General features: G+C 45.0%; 1 protein-coding gene across 2 annotated transcripts in view; it reads left to right on the forward strand.

Annotated features, from left to right (window-relative positions):
• The first annotated feature begins 1,453 nt into the window (after positions 1-1,453).
• Positions 1,454-17,065, forward strand: part of HRH1 (histamine receptor H1) — an 89,441-nt gene continuing 73,829 nt past the window's right edge. The window contains exons 1-4 of one of the 2 annotated variants that reach the window (XM_017655475.3): positions 1,454-1,715; positions 14,352-14,403; positions 15,579-15,905; positions 16,366-16,790. In XM_017655475.3, coding sequence (XP_017510964.1) covers positions 16,445-16,790 — 346 coding nt within the window. In that variant the 5' untranslated portion in view covers positions 1,454-1,715; positions 14,352-14,403; positions 15,579-15,905; positions 16,366-16,444. The remainder of the gene's footprint in view (positions 1,716-14,351; positions 14,404-15,578; positions 15,906-16,365; positions 16,791-17,065) is intronic. The other variant, XM_073231046.1, reaches the window with a different exon arrangement.

Genomic DNA, 17,065 nt, shown 5'->3' on the forward strand with positions numbered 1-17,065 from the left:
TGTGAGCTTTCCTGCAGCCATATCCAGCTGCAGCTGCGCAGGGGCGAGGCAGAACTGGCTGAGAGTGGGACGTGCCTAGAGTTGTGGCTTTGCCAAGCAAGTGTGGAAAACATTAATAAATGAAAAAATAAAGACTGGAGGAAATGTAATCAGATTAAAACTCAAGACCAGGGGCAAAATTAGGAAGTGGGGACGGAGAGAAGAAGGAAAGAGAGTGAGAGAGAGAGGGGAAAAGAAGGAAGGAAATATGGTCATGTTTTACATTGGTCTTATTAGGCAATCACACAAGTGTGGATGACTATCAAATCCTGTACAGAATACCTTTTGGGGAAGGGTGGCCAGGAGGGTGCCAGAAGCCTGTGACAGCCTTGGGGGTGACCCCTGAAGTGCCTGTCCCCAGCCAACCACCTCCTTACTTCTGCTCCCACCCTGCCCCATGACAAACCTGGCTCCTTTTTCATTTGGTTTCAGTTCTGTTTGCCATAGGTGGATACATAGGGTGTATCTCCCTCCCTTCCCCCTCCCCCAACCTCCCTTTCCCATGTTAGAGAAATACTCAGAGTTGGGGCTGGACTGCTCCCCAGGAGACTTTTCTCCCAGGAGATTCGTAATAGCAAAGGTCAACAGCTTGGCAACAGGAAAGCCAACTTCTGGCTTCCAGACTGGGAAACCAAGTTGGACAGCCACAGAGCCCAGACCTCAGTGACCCTCTGGCCGCACGTCAGGGTTCTGACAAGAGAAGGAGAAGCCATCAGGAGATGGGGGCCCCTTGCTCTCCACACCTTTCTGTGTGTCCTTGGAATAGTCACCCGTTCCCCGGTTCCCAGCAGAATTGCCTGTTAGAAGATATAGATGGACCCTTACCCCAAGCTAGCGGTAGGATATAGAGATCATTATTTTCAACAGATTCCCCTGGTGATCTTAAGACACAGTTAAGCTTGGAAACTATTGATTTGTCTTTTTAGACCTCAGTTTCCCCATCTTCTGTAAAAGTTAACGCAAGAATCTAGATGTGCTTCACAAGCACAGGTTTGCTTTGAGCCCCACCACAGCCTGGAGTGTCTCCTTGTTCCCATTTTTGAGGTGGGAGGAATGGAGATTTTTTAGGCTCAAAGGGATGAAAGGGTGGGCCACACAATCTCAAGTGGCTGTTCCAGTGCTTGGCTTTTAGGACTCTAAGAGGACCCAGGTGGACCAATGGAATCCACCACACAATGCTCAGGGCTGATTCAGGATCTCACAGGCCCAGGAGACTGTCAGGTGATGGATGAGTGTGCGACGTGCCGGTGTGTCTGGGTGTGTCACAGCACATGCATGGGCAAGCTTCCTCCCCGCAGAAACCCTCCCCTCCAGCCTCTTGCCACCCATCCCATGACCCACTTTGGAAATCTCCGCTGCCACCTCTTCACTCCCTGCTAGCTCAGAGTGAGTGATTTATGCATAGTGTGGGAGTGGGGTGAGTTGGGAGGTGGGGAGGTTCAGTCTGGCTGAGTCACTTGAAGGAGGGTGGGGAGAGTAGACTGGGCCAAAGGCCACTGCTTCCGTCTGCGTCTTTTCTCTTGACAATGCCCATTGAAAAGTTGTCAGCAAGGGTTGCCGCGTGACAGGGTTTTCACTCAAGAAAAGCATTCTGCTCCTGTTCTGATGGAGGGGCAAACAGATGGGAAGAAGCCTGGAGGTCTATAGACACTTACGAAGCTATTGAAATCATTCAGGTAATCAGCACCCAGAATTGGATGTGGGGAGGAGGGGAGAATGGAGAGGCGATGGCTGTGGTGGCTGATTGGACAATGGTGTGAGCGGGGACAAGTCAAATGGGCACCTGAGGTTTTTGCTTGAGAGTCTGGGTGATTGTAGGCATTGTTCATGAGGATGGGGAACACAGAAGGGAAGGGATCATGTTACCTTCAGATTCATGTCCCAGATGCCAGGCGCCTGGTGGGCCCACTGTAAAGGTCGTGAGGTGCTGAAATGTCCTCTTGGATGAGTCCTTTGAGGGGCTGTTTCTGTTTTCCTGGTGGGAGAGTGGTCTAGTTTTCTGGCACCAGGGTTAAGGTCCCTACCAGCTCCAAAGGAGCTCTGGTATGAATTAGAAACAAGCAATCTCCAGATAATGAGAGAAAATATTTGCAAATCATATATCTGATGCAGATCTAATATCTAAAATTTATCAAGAATCAAGAATTCTTACAAATCAACACTAAAAAGCAAACAACCCAACTAAAAAAGGGACAAAGGATCTGAATAAACATTTCTCCACAGTAGATATATAAATGACCAACAGCACATGGGAAGCTGTTCAGCACCATCAGTCATTAGAGAAATGCAAATCAAAACCACAATGAGAGATCATTTCACATGCACTAGGATGGCTATATAAAAGAAAAAAACAACAGATAGCAAGTGTTGGCATGGATGTGGAGGCTTTGGAACCCTCAAATATTGCTGATGGAAGTAAAAAATGATGCAGCTGCTCTGGAAAGCAGTTTGGTGGGTCCTCAGAAAGTTAAACGAAGAATAACCACCTGATCCAGCAGTTCCAATCCCAGGTGTGTACCCAAGAGAGTAAAAAACATGTTCACAGAAAAACTTGTTCAAGATGTTCATAGCAACACTATAACAGCCAAAAAAAAGGTAACAACCCAAGTAATGAATGGGTCACAAAATGTGGAACAGCCACAGAGTGGAATATTATATAGCCATAACAGGAATGGAGTGCTGATACATGCTACAGCATAGATAACCTTGCAAGTGTTATACTAAGTGAAAGAAGACAGTCACATGAGACAACATATCACACAGTGGATTCCATTTATATCAACTACAGAATAGGGGAATCTATAGAGACAGAAAGTGCGTTAGTGGTTGCCAAAGAGTGGGGAAGGAGGGAAACTGGGAGATAGGGGATTGTTTTTTGGAGGGATATAAATGTTCTGGAAATAGATAGTGGTGGTGGTTACGCAAAGTTGTGAATATATTAAAACCACCCAAGAAGCAAAATGAGCCTTTCTTCCTGCTTTAGGCATAGTGGTTGACTTTGGCCCTAGGTCTAAAATTTCTCACTCTGCACAGCCCTCCAGCTGCAGTTCCATCTAATGCTTGAATTCCTTAAGCCAGTCTTATTCCACATACCCAAACTTGCTCATTCTTTTCACTCCAAATTTGTTTCCTTTCTGTCTTCACAGAACCCCAGCAACTACCCCCTCAGACCTTTCCATGCTCCATCCTCTCCACCAAGCGACCTTCCCATTTCAAAACCCTGCTCCCTCCTCACGTCTTCCAGGAATGCTCTTGGAAGAACCCCAGTGACCTCCCATCAACTCTTTGCACTTGTGAAAACAACACAGTTGCTAGACTCTAACCTGGATTCTGCCACATAAACCCTGTGTGACTCCACAAGAATCATATAACTTCTATGGGCCTTGGTGTCCCTGTATATTGCCACATATCTTAGTCTGCTTGGCCTGCCATGAAAAACCATAGACTGGGGGACTTAAATAACACAAATGTATTTACTCATCGTTCTGGAGGCTGAAAGCCTGAGGTCAGTGTGTCAGCATAGTCAGGTTCTGATGAGAATTCTCTTCTTGGCTTGTAGACAGCTACTTTCTTGCCATGTCCTCACATGGCCTTTTCTCTGTGTATGCTCATGGGAAAGAAAGCAAGACAGAGAGAGACACATGCAGAGAAAGCACTCTGGTATGTCTTCTTATAAGGCCAGTAATTCCATCATGAGGGCCCCACCCTCACCTAAGTTTAATTACCTACCAAAGGTCCCACCTCCAAACACCATAGTATTGGGGATTAGGGCTTCAGCATAAAAATTGTTGGGGGAGGACACAAACATTCAGGCCATAGCACCATGCTTACCTGCCAGGTGGGATTACACAGAATTATGGATGTTTAAAGCTTTGTAAGTGCAGAGCCAGACCCTTATGAAGGGATATTACTTTTCACTGTGTGTTTCTTTCAGGGAAATACCACACACTGTTCATAAACATCTGACCTCCACTACTCAGGTGTACAAGGGCAGGGGATGTGTCTGCTGTTTTTGGAGTGTTCTCTCATCCTGTGAGGCCTTACTACCAGAAGCCAGAATCCAAAATTCCTCCTCTGTCTCCTGGGTGATGTTTTGCCTCCTCTGTCTCCTCTGTCATCCTAGAGCGATGTTTTGCCTCGGGTCATAGGTACTTGAGTTTCTGATTCTCAGGTATGACCATAAAGTTGTGAAGGTCAGGGGCTCTTCAGGGAGAGACTTCATTGCTCGACATCTCAGTTTTCTTGTTTACAAAATGGGGATAATAAGAGTGCCTATCTCATAGCATTGGGAGAGCTAAGTGAAAAAACCACAAGGTAAGCTCGTAATCTCAGTGGTGAAGGTGATGTATTAGTTATCTATGGCTGCATAACAAGTCACTCTGGCACTTAGTGGTTTGAAACATCAATAATTATTTGTTTGAGTGGGTGAGGAATTCAGGAGGGCCATAGCTGAGAAGGTCTATCCCAAGGTCTCCCATGAGGCTAAAGGCTTGACTCAGCTGAAGGATCCAATTCCATGTGGCTCACTCATGTTCCCAAGTTGGTGGTAGCTGTTGGGGAAGGGGAACCTTATTGCCCTCCAAACCGGCTTCTCCACGAGCTACTTGAGTGTCCTTATGACATGGCAGCTGGCTTACCCAGTGACTGATCCAAGAGTCCAAGAAGGGAGCTGCAATACTTCTTATGATTGAGATTCAGAAGTCACACACTGTCACTTCTGCAGTATTCTATTGGTCATGCACGTCAGCCCTAACTTAATGTGAGCTGTGCAGAAACATAAAATTCATAAGGTGAGGGTCACAGGGGCTCATCTTAGAGACTAGCTACCACAGTGATGCTGGGTATGTTCTTCATGAGACTAACTACCCAGCAACTTGAAAGTGGCTCAGCTAGGATTTGAATTCAAAACTGTCTAGCTCCATGATCTTAACCACTACCCTTTGTTGACTCCTATTATCTCCATGCAAGCAATCACTTATTCACTCAATAAACCTTGTTTAAGCACCTATTGTACTATGAGTATGCTAGATGCTGGTGATGCCCCTGCCCTCAAGGAGACCCACAGTCTAGAGGGTGTGTGGGTGGTGGAGCTAAATCCATATCTCAAATCTTCTGTCTTCAAGTTCACTACTGTTTCTATTCTGGAATACTTGTATCAGAGGGGAAAATCACTGGAGCCTGGCAAGTCTTTTGGCAGAAAGAGGTGCAGGGGAATTACAGAAAATGAACTGAATTTGGAACCAGGAGTCCTAGGGCCTAAGTCTGTCTCTGACATTGATTTGCAGGATATCTTTGATAAGTCCCTTCCTCTCTCTGGGCTCAGTTCCCCATTTGCAGAATTGCCTGGAAGTACCTTGCCTGTGTGAGTAGTTCAGTTATAATTTATTGAGCACATACTATGGGCCAGATACTGTGCTAAGTGCACAGTAAGGAACAAGAATAGAGTTCCTGCCCTCCAGCTGCTCACATCATTGAAATGTAGGCTCAGAGACAATAAACAAATCAACCGTAAACAAACCCACTACAGCCAGCTGTGAAAACTATGAAAGGTGAGGTTATAGACAGTGGGCAGTGCTTTACCCAAGGAAGGCTTCTCCAAAGAGCAGCAACTGAGTACAGATTGAGTGATGGTGAGGTGTCCATGAGAAGATTGGGGGGCAAGGGTTTAGGCAGAGGGACCAGCAAGTGCAGAGGAAACAAAAGGGACAAAAGCTGGCTGTGTTTGCTTGCAGCAGGGAACCTAGGGTGGCTGGCGGCTAGTGAGCCCAGGGATGAGGACAGAGGGTGGAGGAGTAGATGACAGGGAGCAGACCTGGGGAAGAATGCAGGTTGACTTGTAAGTCAGGTCAGAAGCCTTTGGAGGGTTTTCAGTAAGAGCGACCTGATGTGTTATCAGAAGGGCCCTTTGCATGTTGTGAGGGGAGTGGCTCTGTTCTTTCTGGCAAGACCTCTAAATATTCCAGCCTGGGAAAGCTTTAGGACTTGGGATATGGAAAGTAAGAGCACCACCTCATGTATCACTGAACAATCCACCAACCTGAGCTCACCAGCCTCCCAGCTCTTGGAGGGCCAGAGAGATGGAAATTGGCTTTGGAGAGCCATTTGCCAGGAAAGGCAACCTGGGGCTTGGGCCCCAGAAGCCATTCCTTAAATGCTCCTTGAAGTTTTCCCAAAGAGCCCTGGAACTTCTAGATACTTTTTCTAGCCAATAGAAATTGACCTTTGGTTGGATGAACCCAAACTCATACACCATGGCATTCAAGGCTCTCCCTATCTGGCTCAGTCTTCCTTCCAAACTCTGCCCACCATTCCCCAGCCTGCTCAGGCCAGCTTGACTACTTACTACCCCTTGAATGCTGCCTTTACTTTCCTCCCTCCAAAGGTTTGTTTGTGCTGTTCCCCCAACTTGAAATACCTCACTCCTCCCCACCAGATCTTGTTCAGGTATCTCTCAAGGCTCCATCTCAAAATGCATATCTTACATGAAGGCATTTTGTGTTTTCTTTAGCTAGGCTTGTCTCAGCAGATTTTTAAAAGGTTTTTATTAACATTTTTTTATTGTGGTAAAATAAAAATAACATAAACTTGGCCATTTTAAGCATTTTTAAGTATACAGTTCAGTGTCATTAAGTACACTCACAGTGTTGTGCAACCATCACCACCATCCATTTCCAGAACTTTGACATCATCCCAAGAGAAGCTCTGTACCCATATAAAAGCTTTTTAGTGGAACCTGTATTCATCAGAACTCTTTCAGTTAGAAGTGACAAAAAGCCTAATGCAAATAATTACTCCAAGAAGAGAAGCCATTGGCTCACAAAGATGAAAATTCCAGGTTAATCCCCAGGGATGGCTGGATCTAGGAGCCCAAACAATATCATCAGGCTTTCTTTCTCTTGGCTCTGTTTACTCAAGTGCTGGCTTCATTCACAAGCAGTCTTCCTGGGTGGCAAGATGGCCATCAGCAGCTCCAGATTTCCATTCTACCAGCTCAGCAACCCCAGAAAATAAAGGCTTCTTTCCCAAGAGTTCCGGCAGAATTTCCAGGGATAACTCTCATTGGATCAGATGGAATCATGTGCCAACCCATGAACCAATCACTGTGTTCTGCTAGAGAGCTGCTGATTGGCCAGGCTGGGTCACATCTCCGACAGGGGAGGTGGGTCGTCCCTACTTTAGGTACAAGGCCTGTGGTTAGGAAGGAGTAGTCCTTCACAGGAAAAGAAGGGGTCTGCCACAAGAGAAAGGAATCAGTACCCAACAGGCAAAACAACATCTGGCCAACCACTATAATACTTAGAAATGTTACTGTGTTGATCTTTTTCTCAGCAAATAGCTCCACCCTGACATGGAAGGCAAGATCCCACGAGTCTCCTTAATTATTTCCTCTCCCCTGTCACCCGAGATTGTCAGTTACCAAAACCTTCCTCCTCAGTATCCCTAGAAGCTCTTTTCCTAACCCCAACCCCTTTGTTCCTGCCTCATTCAGGCCACATACCCCCATCTCCTGGATTATTGCAGTGCCCTCTATACTACCATCCCCCTCCCTCCCAAGTGAGATTTTCTAAAATCTTAATCTGACCACAATTCTTCAGAACCTTTCACTTTGACCTCCCCTTCTGTTTATGAGGCTCAGTCAGGACTGACCACTGCTTCTATCTGCGGACTCACACACACCCTGTCAGTCAAGTTCTTTGGGGACTCACCTAGTGCCTCTCCATGCTGCTCCTTGGGCCTGGAATGCCCTTAGCCTTCTTCTTTGCTTGATCTTCGGCCAAAGTCCTTCAGAGTTAAGTTGAACCATCACTCCTCCAGGAAGCCTTTCCCACAGCCACCCCACACCCTGTGGTTAATGCCTCTACTGGGACCTCACAGAGTGCTGTGTGCCTACCTCTTCATAGCACTGAGCATAGCATGTTTTCAAACTTTAACCTCCCTGTTTTTTAAGGAAAATGGGATTTTAAAATTGAGGTAAATTTGTATATAGTAAAATACACAAATATTAAAATGTTTACCTATCTATATACCTATGTTACCACCCCAAAAATCAAAGTATAGAATTTTTCCAGTACCTGCTTCCAGGTCTGTAACAGTCCCTTCTAGGCAGTTCCCACAGGTAGCCAATTTTGGAACCTTAGATTAGTTCTGCCAGTTTTTGAACTCCTAAGAAAATATTTACTTTCTTTGCATTTGGTTTCTTTTATCCAAAAGAAAGATTTTGTCTTTCTTGTGTGTTGTTGTGGGCAGCAGTAGTTTATCTAGTTTTATTGTTGTATGGTATCCCACAGTTCATAGATTCTAGTTTATTTTATTCCATTGTTCATAGTTTACCAAAATTTGTTTATTCAGACTCCTGTTGATGGATATTTGGGTTTCCAATTTGAACTATTATGAATAAAGCTGTTATGATTTATGTACAGTTTTTGTGGACATGTTTTCATGTCTCTTGGAGACATACCCAGGTGGAATTTTGGATCATAAGGCAGATCTATGTTTATTAAAATTGCCAAGCATTTTTCCAAAGTGTCTATACTATTTTGTATTCTCACTAGGTATGTGAGAGTTCCAAATGCCTCCATATCCTGGCCATAACTTGATGTTGTCAGTGTTCTTAATTTCAGCCTTTCTGGCAGGGGCCTTGAAGGAGCTTATTGGGTTTTTCATTCTTGTTCATTTATGTTACCCAGAAGCCTTATATACCCCACCCCACCAATGCCATCTTAGGTTATTGTCTCAAGGTGCTTGTCCTTTTCTGGTTCTGCAGAAAAAGAGAAACAGAATCTGTTCCTGGTTTTTGAATTTCCCAAGTTTAGGGTCTCAGGAACAACAGGAAAAATTTTGTGTGCATTGATGACATGATTGGTATGGGAAAATGCAGGGAATTTAGGAGCAAGCCTCCACGTCCCTGAAATCAGATAAGAGTTTCTAGATGTGAAAATGTGTTAAGGAAACCTAACTCAAAACTGGGAGTCAGAAAGCCATGCAGGGAGGGCCCTCACACACCACCATTTGTCACAGCTTGCATAAACCAGCAGGAAGAAAGATTTCCTTTCTGCCTGGCAATAGCAAGCTGCCCTCAGCTGCTGGCAATAAGAACCACCACCACTTTGAACTCTGATTTTCCTCCAGTGAACTTTTGTTCAGAGCAGCCCTTTCCAATGTCCTCTTTTCTTCTTTAAAAGGATGCTCTTCTCCTTTGTTCTGCAGACTTGTCTATGGTTGACCATAGTTTACTTGTTTTCAATTGCAGTTCTTCTGCTATTCTCACATAAACTCAGTTTTGCTGGTTGAATTGCTTGCATCTTTCTTTTAAAAGGCAGAACAGACAAGGGTGAGAGAGCTGGAGCAGCAGCAAAGAGAGAAAGGGATGGCACAAGCTCCTGATAAGAGAGATACTTGAATCTGTCCCTTTTTGGGCATAGCCCTGAGCTTGAAGAGACCCCAGAATCCCTGAATAAGTTAAAAGTAATTGAGTGTAGGAAGGGCCTGTGCACTTCTCCTAGACAGGCTCTCTAGAGGAAAAATGGCTGTGTATATCTGAGCAGAAGAGCCTCACCAGTCTGAGTTCGCTATGCCCCCCCAGGTGCCATGGGAGCTGAGCAATGGTTCCTGTGCAGTTAGGGGGGCCCTATGAGCAGCTGAGAGAGGAAATGAGATTTAGGAAGAAGGAACAACTTAGCAATGACCTGTGTGAGTGAGTATCCTGTTCTCAGATAGGAACAAAGATGTCTCAACAGATGCCAGCAAGGCTAAGTAATGTTCCCCAGCTGCTCCCACAAGCCCCCTAGAACTGAGATACCACCCCCCAGGGAAATAGGAAAAACTCAACCTGGCTCACATTAAGGTTGCCTATCCAAAATGGGATATTATACCAGAGACTGGGCTCACTTAACAAAAAATAAAGTTACTTTTCTTGCTCACCTGACTTAATAGACTGAAATTGGACCACTACTATACTTTTTGCCCTTTATTGTACTTATCTCTTTCTTTTCCTTTCCTCTTCTTGATTGTGACTTGAGACTGTGAGCATCCAGAGGTCAGGAATAAGTTCTAATTTGTCCCAGGGCCTAGCACAGAGTAGGGGCTTAGTGAAGATTTGTTAAATATTGATTGTAAACTCTTCAAGTGAAGGGAGAGAGATAGAGCTACATAGTTAAGCACCTATTTGAGCACAGTGTAAAGCCCTTAGCTGTGTTATACACATCAGTGACCTTATGAGGTTGGACTATGATCATCCATTTTACAGATAAGCATATAACAGTTAACATTTACTGAACAGCATACGCCAGGCATCGCTCTAAGCATTTTTCATATAGTAGCTAACTCATGTAATCCTCAAAACAACCCAGTGAGGTTAATACTGTTATTCTCATTTTACAAATGGGGAAACTGAGACATAAAGCAATGAAATGACTTGCTAAAGATTATGTTATGGGATTTGAATCTATGCTGCTTGATTCCAGCACCCATGTACTCATCTCCTGCCCATTCCCATGTCATTTCTAGCCCTGTGCCCATGCTCCCTGCATGATCCACTCTACCTCTTCCTTCTTAATTCCTGCCCATCTCATTGGTGAGTTCTTCATACCCTTCACACCTCCTCTCAATTCCTTGATGCTCAAAAGTAGAAATATTCATTCCTCTTTTTCTTTGCTCCTTTGTTCCCATAGCATTTTTTTTTTAGGATTTGAATAAGTTAGAATTGGGTTTATCTGTATGTAAGAGAAAATCCAAAAATAACAGTGGCATAAGCAAGACAGAAGTTTCTTTTTCATGTTAAAGAAGTATAGAGATAGACAACCCAGGACTGATATATCAGCGACAGAGGCTATTTCATCTGCATCATCATCCCAGTATGGGACTCCCTTCCCAAGGCAACCTTATAGGTCAAAATGGCTACTAGGGCTCAGCCATTGCATCTACATTCCAAGCAGGAGAAAAAAAGAAATGTGAGTTTGCTTGTTCCCTTTAAAAGAACTTCCCAGAAATCCCCACAGCATTTTCCATTATACCTCATTGGCCAAAATTTAGCTACAGGACAACATCCTGCTGCAAGGGTGGCTGGGAAATACAATCTTTTAGTTGGATATTTGGAGAATGGTTATTAAGAGGGAAACCACAGTCTCTGCCACATCATTACTTTAGCATTTATCACGTGGGATGGTATATTCGGATATTTTTCTCCCCAGTTAGAATATCTAGACAACAGATTCTTGTCATCTTCATCCTCATATCCCAAAGTCTAGCACGTGTTGGAGATACTAGAGGTGGAAGAATAAGTGACTAGATGTCACTTTCTTTGGATGCCCTGGGGTTTGTAGCATGGTTCTCTACCCACAGCAAGCCTCCAATAATTGTTCAATTGAGATTAATTTAAATGTTCTTGACTTCGGATTCCTCATTTTAAAAATGGGCATAAATGACCTCAAAAGACAGTTCAAGTTTGGACATTCTAAGAGTCCATTGTATAAAATTTTGAAAAACATAGCTAAACATAAAAAAAAATGAAAACCTAGCTGGAAATATGTTGTGTGTGTAGTTTTTACTCCTTCTCTATTTGTTCTATATAAACACATACACATGTTCTACATATGAATAGAATCCCACTGTACATACATTTTATATCTAGCCATTTTCACTTAATATCATATGAAAGGACTTCTGCCTATGACAATCTAGCCTGTAGAGAGCAATCCTCTCAATAAACAACTAGAAAACATGGATAAAATTATTAGAAAGAAAATAAAAATATGCTAGAAAGCACCAAACAGCTATCCAGGAAGCCAGGACTTGAAGGATCAAGATCCCAGAGTGAAGAGAAACATGTGGAGTTGAGACCTGCATTCTAGGTTTTTTCCCATGAATTTGCCAATTCTTCAGTAGCTAGATGGAGAGACTGAAAAACTGGGCAGAAAGCAGATGCTAAAAAAACAGAGTAAGTAAGCAGGGCTGTTAGCGGTCATACAGGGCTGAAGGGACTATTATATGGGCCATTACATGTTCTCTGGAGCATATTTGAACATTCATTGTAGCTAACAGACCTTTTCCATACATATAGCATTTTGGCCTTGGAAGGAACTCCAGAGCTGAGGTAACCAAGCACTTTGTTTTAGTAATGTGCCAGCTGAGGCCCAGAGATGCTGAGGGACTTACCCGGGGCCTTAAGGCAAATGGGGGCAGCCTCCCAGCACATGCTTGCACTGCGCTGTTCTGCTGCTCCCAGCCTTGCTCCCCGTGCTCTCCACATATCCTCGCCAGGGAGAGAAGGGTCAGTTTACTATCACTGATGGTTGGCCCCTTTTAATAAATGAAAGTGGTTTTCTAAAAGAAAACCAAACACAAATCTGTTTGTAACAATTATTGGGCATTTTTCCTAATTACCAAAGTAACACAGATTTACTAAAGAAGTGCGAGAAAATACAGATAAGTGAAAACAAAACAACCTATAAAATTTCCTCTTTCCTATGTATCCCTGATAAAACTACTTTTAGCCTTTTTTGTACATAAATATGTATATATTTAACAAAGTGAGTTAATGTATAACTTTTATAACTTCTTTTTTATTGCTCTTTTAACATTTATAATATAACCAGTTTTTGCACAATTCCATATTTTCTAATATGATCTTAGCTATATAATAATCCATTCTCTTGATGCACCATAATTTATTTAGCCAGTCTCCTATAGTTAGATGTTTGGATTACTTTCAGTCTTTTATTATTATATGTGATCCTGCAGTGAACATCTTTATGCATATCATAGTGATATCCACGATTATTTCCTCAGGAAAAACTCTGTAACTATGGAATAATAGAATGAACATTTCTAAAGTTCTCAACATCTGATTCCAAATTTGCCTCCAAGAAGGTTGTATTAATTTACGCTTCCTCCAGCACTTTGCACACCAAGTCTAGAGCTTTACTTAAGGGTGGAGGAAGGGAGTAGGTCTTGTCATTCCAGCTTAATACCTGCCATCCTTTACTTAGGTAAGCTTCACAGTATGCCAGTCTAACTAAATTTAGAGTGGAGAAGTCAAACTAACTCTCAAGGTCAGAAACTTTGGAACTGAGTCACAGCCAAGTTGAAAGGGTGACTTTTGGTAACTCTAAACAATACACTTGCTATTTGGCCCACTTTGGCTCTGAAGGATGCACATTTGCTCTCACAAACTGAGCAGGAAATAAAACAAGGGAAGGGCTTTCTTGTCTACTTTGGGCAGCTATATGAAAAATGACCACTTGGGTCTCTCAGCACCCAAAGTGCAAAGTCCCTAGAGGAAATGGCTGAGTTCATAATGTGATGGGTGGGGGGCTGGACTGGGTAATCTTCCCAGCTCTACCAGTCTATAGCTTGTTGCACAGTCTAATGGCATTCATTTCCTCTGAGTCGTAAGGGCTTTGTGATTTCCAGTCTTACCTGTGCAAAATGCAAAGAAAACTCCCTTGGTTAGTGGGAAATGTAAAATTTCTCAGCTGAGACATTAACTGAGGACTTGTTTCCAGCTGGGGGACATGGATTCTCTGACCGATCTGTTGGGTTCTGTGGCTGGTTAGCAGGGTCGCCGTAGGTACAAGTCCCTTTCCCTCTCTGGCCAGTCTTAGTTTCACCAGATAAGCAAAGAAGGAATTTGCCTGGATTTGGTAAGCCATGATTCTGTTGCCCAAGGGATAGGGAAGAGGGGAGGGGTCTCAGTTCCTGAGCACCCACCAGAGCCAAGCACTTTACACATGGGAGCATATGCAATCCTAAGAGCTCCATAAGGAAGCAGGCATTTGTGTCTGTCCAGTACCAATGCCCCTTATTCTAATAGCACCCTGATTTTCTTTTAGAGTGTCCCTTACCCACTCCTAGTCTCTGTGACTTTGGAGGAGCTGACCCCATTCCCTGACTCTAGCCAAAGGCATGTGACTCAGGTTTGGCCAGTGAGAATAACTGGGGTGGTTTCTGGGCTGTGCATGTGACCCAAGGCAGGCCAATGGGAGTCAATCCCGTGACTGGCTGGAAGCATGGGGAAGCAAGTGATCTGTTTGCCTTGAGGTTGCTAAGTGGGCCATTTCTGCCTACCTGTGGAAAGACCCAGCCTGCTAGTAAAACTGACACAAAATAAAACAGAGGGAAGAGACAGAGGGAGACAGATTCATGGCAACTTCTTTTGAGTTTCTGGAATGAACTATCTGAATCCACAACTCCTAAATTTTTCAGTTCAGAATGCTTTTTGGCTGAAGCTGTCTATATTGGGTTTATGTTATCTGCAATAAAAGAATCATCACTAAAATCTTGGATATGACATAATCATTATTTTCATTTTACAGATGAAGAAATTGAGGCTCAGAGAAGCAGAGTAAGCACAGAGGTAATAGCAGAGTAAGTATTTTTAATCTATCTCTTTTTAATCTGCATTTTTAATCTCTATTCAAGAGCTCAAGTTGTCCCCCTTTCTATTTTTTTTCCCACAAACAAAGAAGTAGGAGCAGGCTTGTGGAGCCAGAAATGATCCAGGTTCTAGTCCTGGTTGAGCTGCTTCCTGTCTGATCTTAGAATGGCTGTAGAATCTGAACAACTCTCTTTACCAATCTGTGCCTCAGTTTTCTCATCTGAAAAATAGGATGATAATAGTACTTACCTCATAGCATTGTTGTGAGGGTATTAGATTATGTAACATTCTTAGAACAGAGCCTGACACACAGTAAGTTTGACATAAGGGTGAGCTATTGTTTTTCTTCTGCTACCTGTACATTTTTAGTAAGTAAGCAGGCTGATTGCAGAAGGAGAGAGAGGGGGGATGGAAGTGGACCCAGCCATTTCCAAGGCTTTTTCCTTCTCATTCCTGTCAGCCTCCTAGCAGAATCAAGTGGAAATGCATTTCCCTTAGAGTTTCTTACAGTTTCTACCCCAAGGCTAACTCAGTTCCAAAAGGTGCATTAATCTGATAAGTGTAAAATGTGGAGGCCCTGGAGAATCACCAAGGAATGGACGGGGCTTACTGTGGATTTGGAGTGAGACCTGGTTATGAGTTATGCTAATGTACAGAAGACTGGTCAAAGGAACATATGGGGGAAACCATTGTCTCTGTTATAAAGGTCAGAGCTGGTACGCAGGATAGTAAAATGACCTGCCGACTACCCTCAATGCAAAGTCTGCTATCTCTGGGCATCACAATCAGCTCTTTAATCCCATCCTTGCAGACAGGCTCACTGGTCTATGAGCTGCCATTATAGAGCACTTCCTAAATCCTTTACATACATGAACTTTTGGAACTTTCTAGCAGCCTGTTGAAATGAAGATTATAGCACAGTAATTATGACCTGGGACCTTGTAGCCAGGCTGCATAGAGTGGATTGCCAGTTTTCCTGTATACCAGCTGTGTGACCTTGAGCAAGTTACTTAACTGCTTTGCACTCATTTTTTCCTCTGTAAAATAGGGATAATAATAGTTCCTACTTATTCAAGGTGTTCTGAGAATTAAATAAGCACATGTAGCATTCAGAAGAATGTGCGTGGCACAATGACAGCTGTTTTTATTAACCCTCATTTTACAGATATGAACCCTGAGGCCAAAAAGATGGATCGCTCATGTACCATACACAGCTTGTGAAGTTGGGCCTCAACCTAGCTCTACAGGATCCCATGACCAATGCATGGAATTGCCCTCTGCCCAGATACACACCTTGGTGATGCTCCAGCCCACACCCAATCACCCCTCTCCTTCTCAGACAGCCTTCCTCTCCCTCAGAACTTGGGTCACGCTTCTGAAGTGCTGAGATAAGATCTGAAGACAACTATTTAGACGTTCAAGTGGACTTCTCCTAGAGCTAAGAAAAAAAAAACGGTGCCTTCTTCTCACCTCTGGAAATTGAAGGCAGCCAGTAAGTATTCTGAAGCTCCCAGAATTGGGAACCAGGGCTTTCCCAGGACCCGCAGAAGAACCACACCCTCCACCCCCGCCCTTGGAACCCACCACGACCAAACTTTCTGCTCAGGCTGGCACAGGATGCCAGTTGAAACACACCGTATTTTGAAACCTGAGCTCATGTGGCAGAGCGAAACAGATGAGGGGTGTGGAGTTCTACACATTGGTCGGGGGTGGTTGTGGTGGTGGGGTCTCTCTCTAGTTCCCCATAAAACCTCGAGGGTAGGGTCCCTATATGTCAGTTCTGCCTCTGCCTGGGCTTTGTCTTTTCCTATTTTGGCGCTCTAGCAGGAGTAAGGCGAGGTGGTATAACTATATGTCTTCGTGTATCAAGTCGGTCTGTGGCTGACTTTTCTAAACATCTCTTCTCTGTTTCTATCCGCTCCTTTAACGTATCTATTTCTGTCTGTTCTCAGGTGTGTGTGCGGAGGTGGGGGAGCGGGAAGCAGTTCTCCCGAAGGTTCTGACCCTTCTTGCCCCTCTCTCTTCAAACCCATGGAGCCACCCCACCGCGCAGAGACCGAGCCTGGGGTGCTGGGCGGGAGGTGGGAGAAGGTGTCCGAGCCCCAGGCTCCCCCCTTCGAGCCCCCTCCCGGCGTGGGAGAGGCCCTAGGAACGCGGAGCGCGTGGTGGGGGCGCTGCAGGCCAGCGGGCCCGGGTCTCCGCCTTCCTCCCTCCCTCCCGGGCTGGCCCCTGTCCGCGCGGCTCCTCCTCCGGCGCCCCGCCTCCCCAGTCGGCTCCCTCTGCGCCACCCCCGCCAACCCCGCCGCCGCTGCAGAGCACGGAGCAGCCTGGCCGCAGTGGCCGCCGCACCACCAAACTTTCCCGGGAGCCGGCGCCGGTGAGTCGCAGCGGAGCGCAGGCAGGGGCCGGAACGGGGCCGCTGGGGCGGGGCGAGGCCGTGCGCTGTCCGGGCTTAGGTCTGAGCATCCCGTGGAGCGGCAAAGACCCCCGGAGCCAGCTGGCGTGGGGTGGGCGCGCTTAAGGCCCTAGGGACACGGGCGACCTGAGTAGGGTCCCTTTGCCCGGCTCACTCCGCGGCACCTTTCCTGATACCGAGTTCTGGCCCCAGCACCCGGACGCGCAGACACCTGTGGCTTCACCCGGGTGTGCAGG

The sequence above is a fragment of the Manis javanica genome, chromosome 3, assembly GCF_040802235.1.
Source record: "Manis javanica isolate MJ-LG chromosome 3, MJ_LKY, whole genome shotgun sequence".
Lineage (NCBI taxonomy): Eukaryota > Metazoa > Chordata > Mammalia > Pholidota > Manidae > Manis > Manis javanica.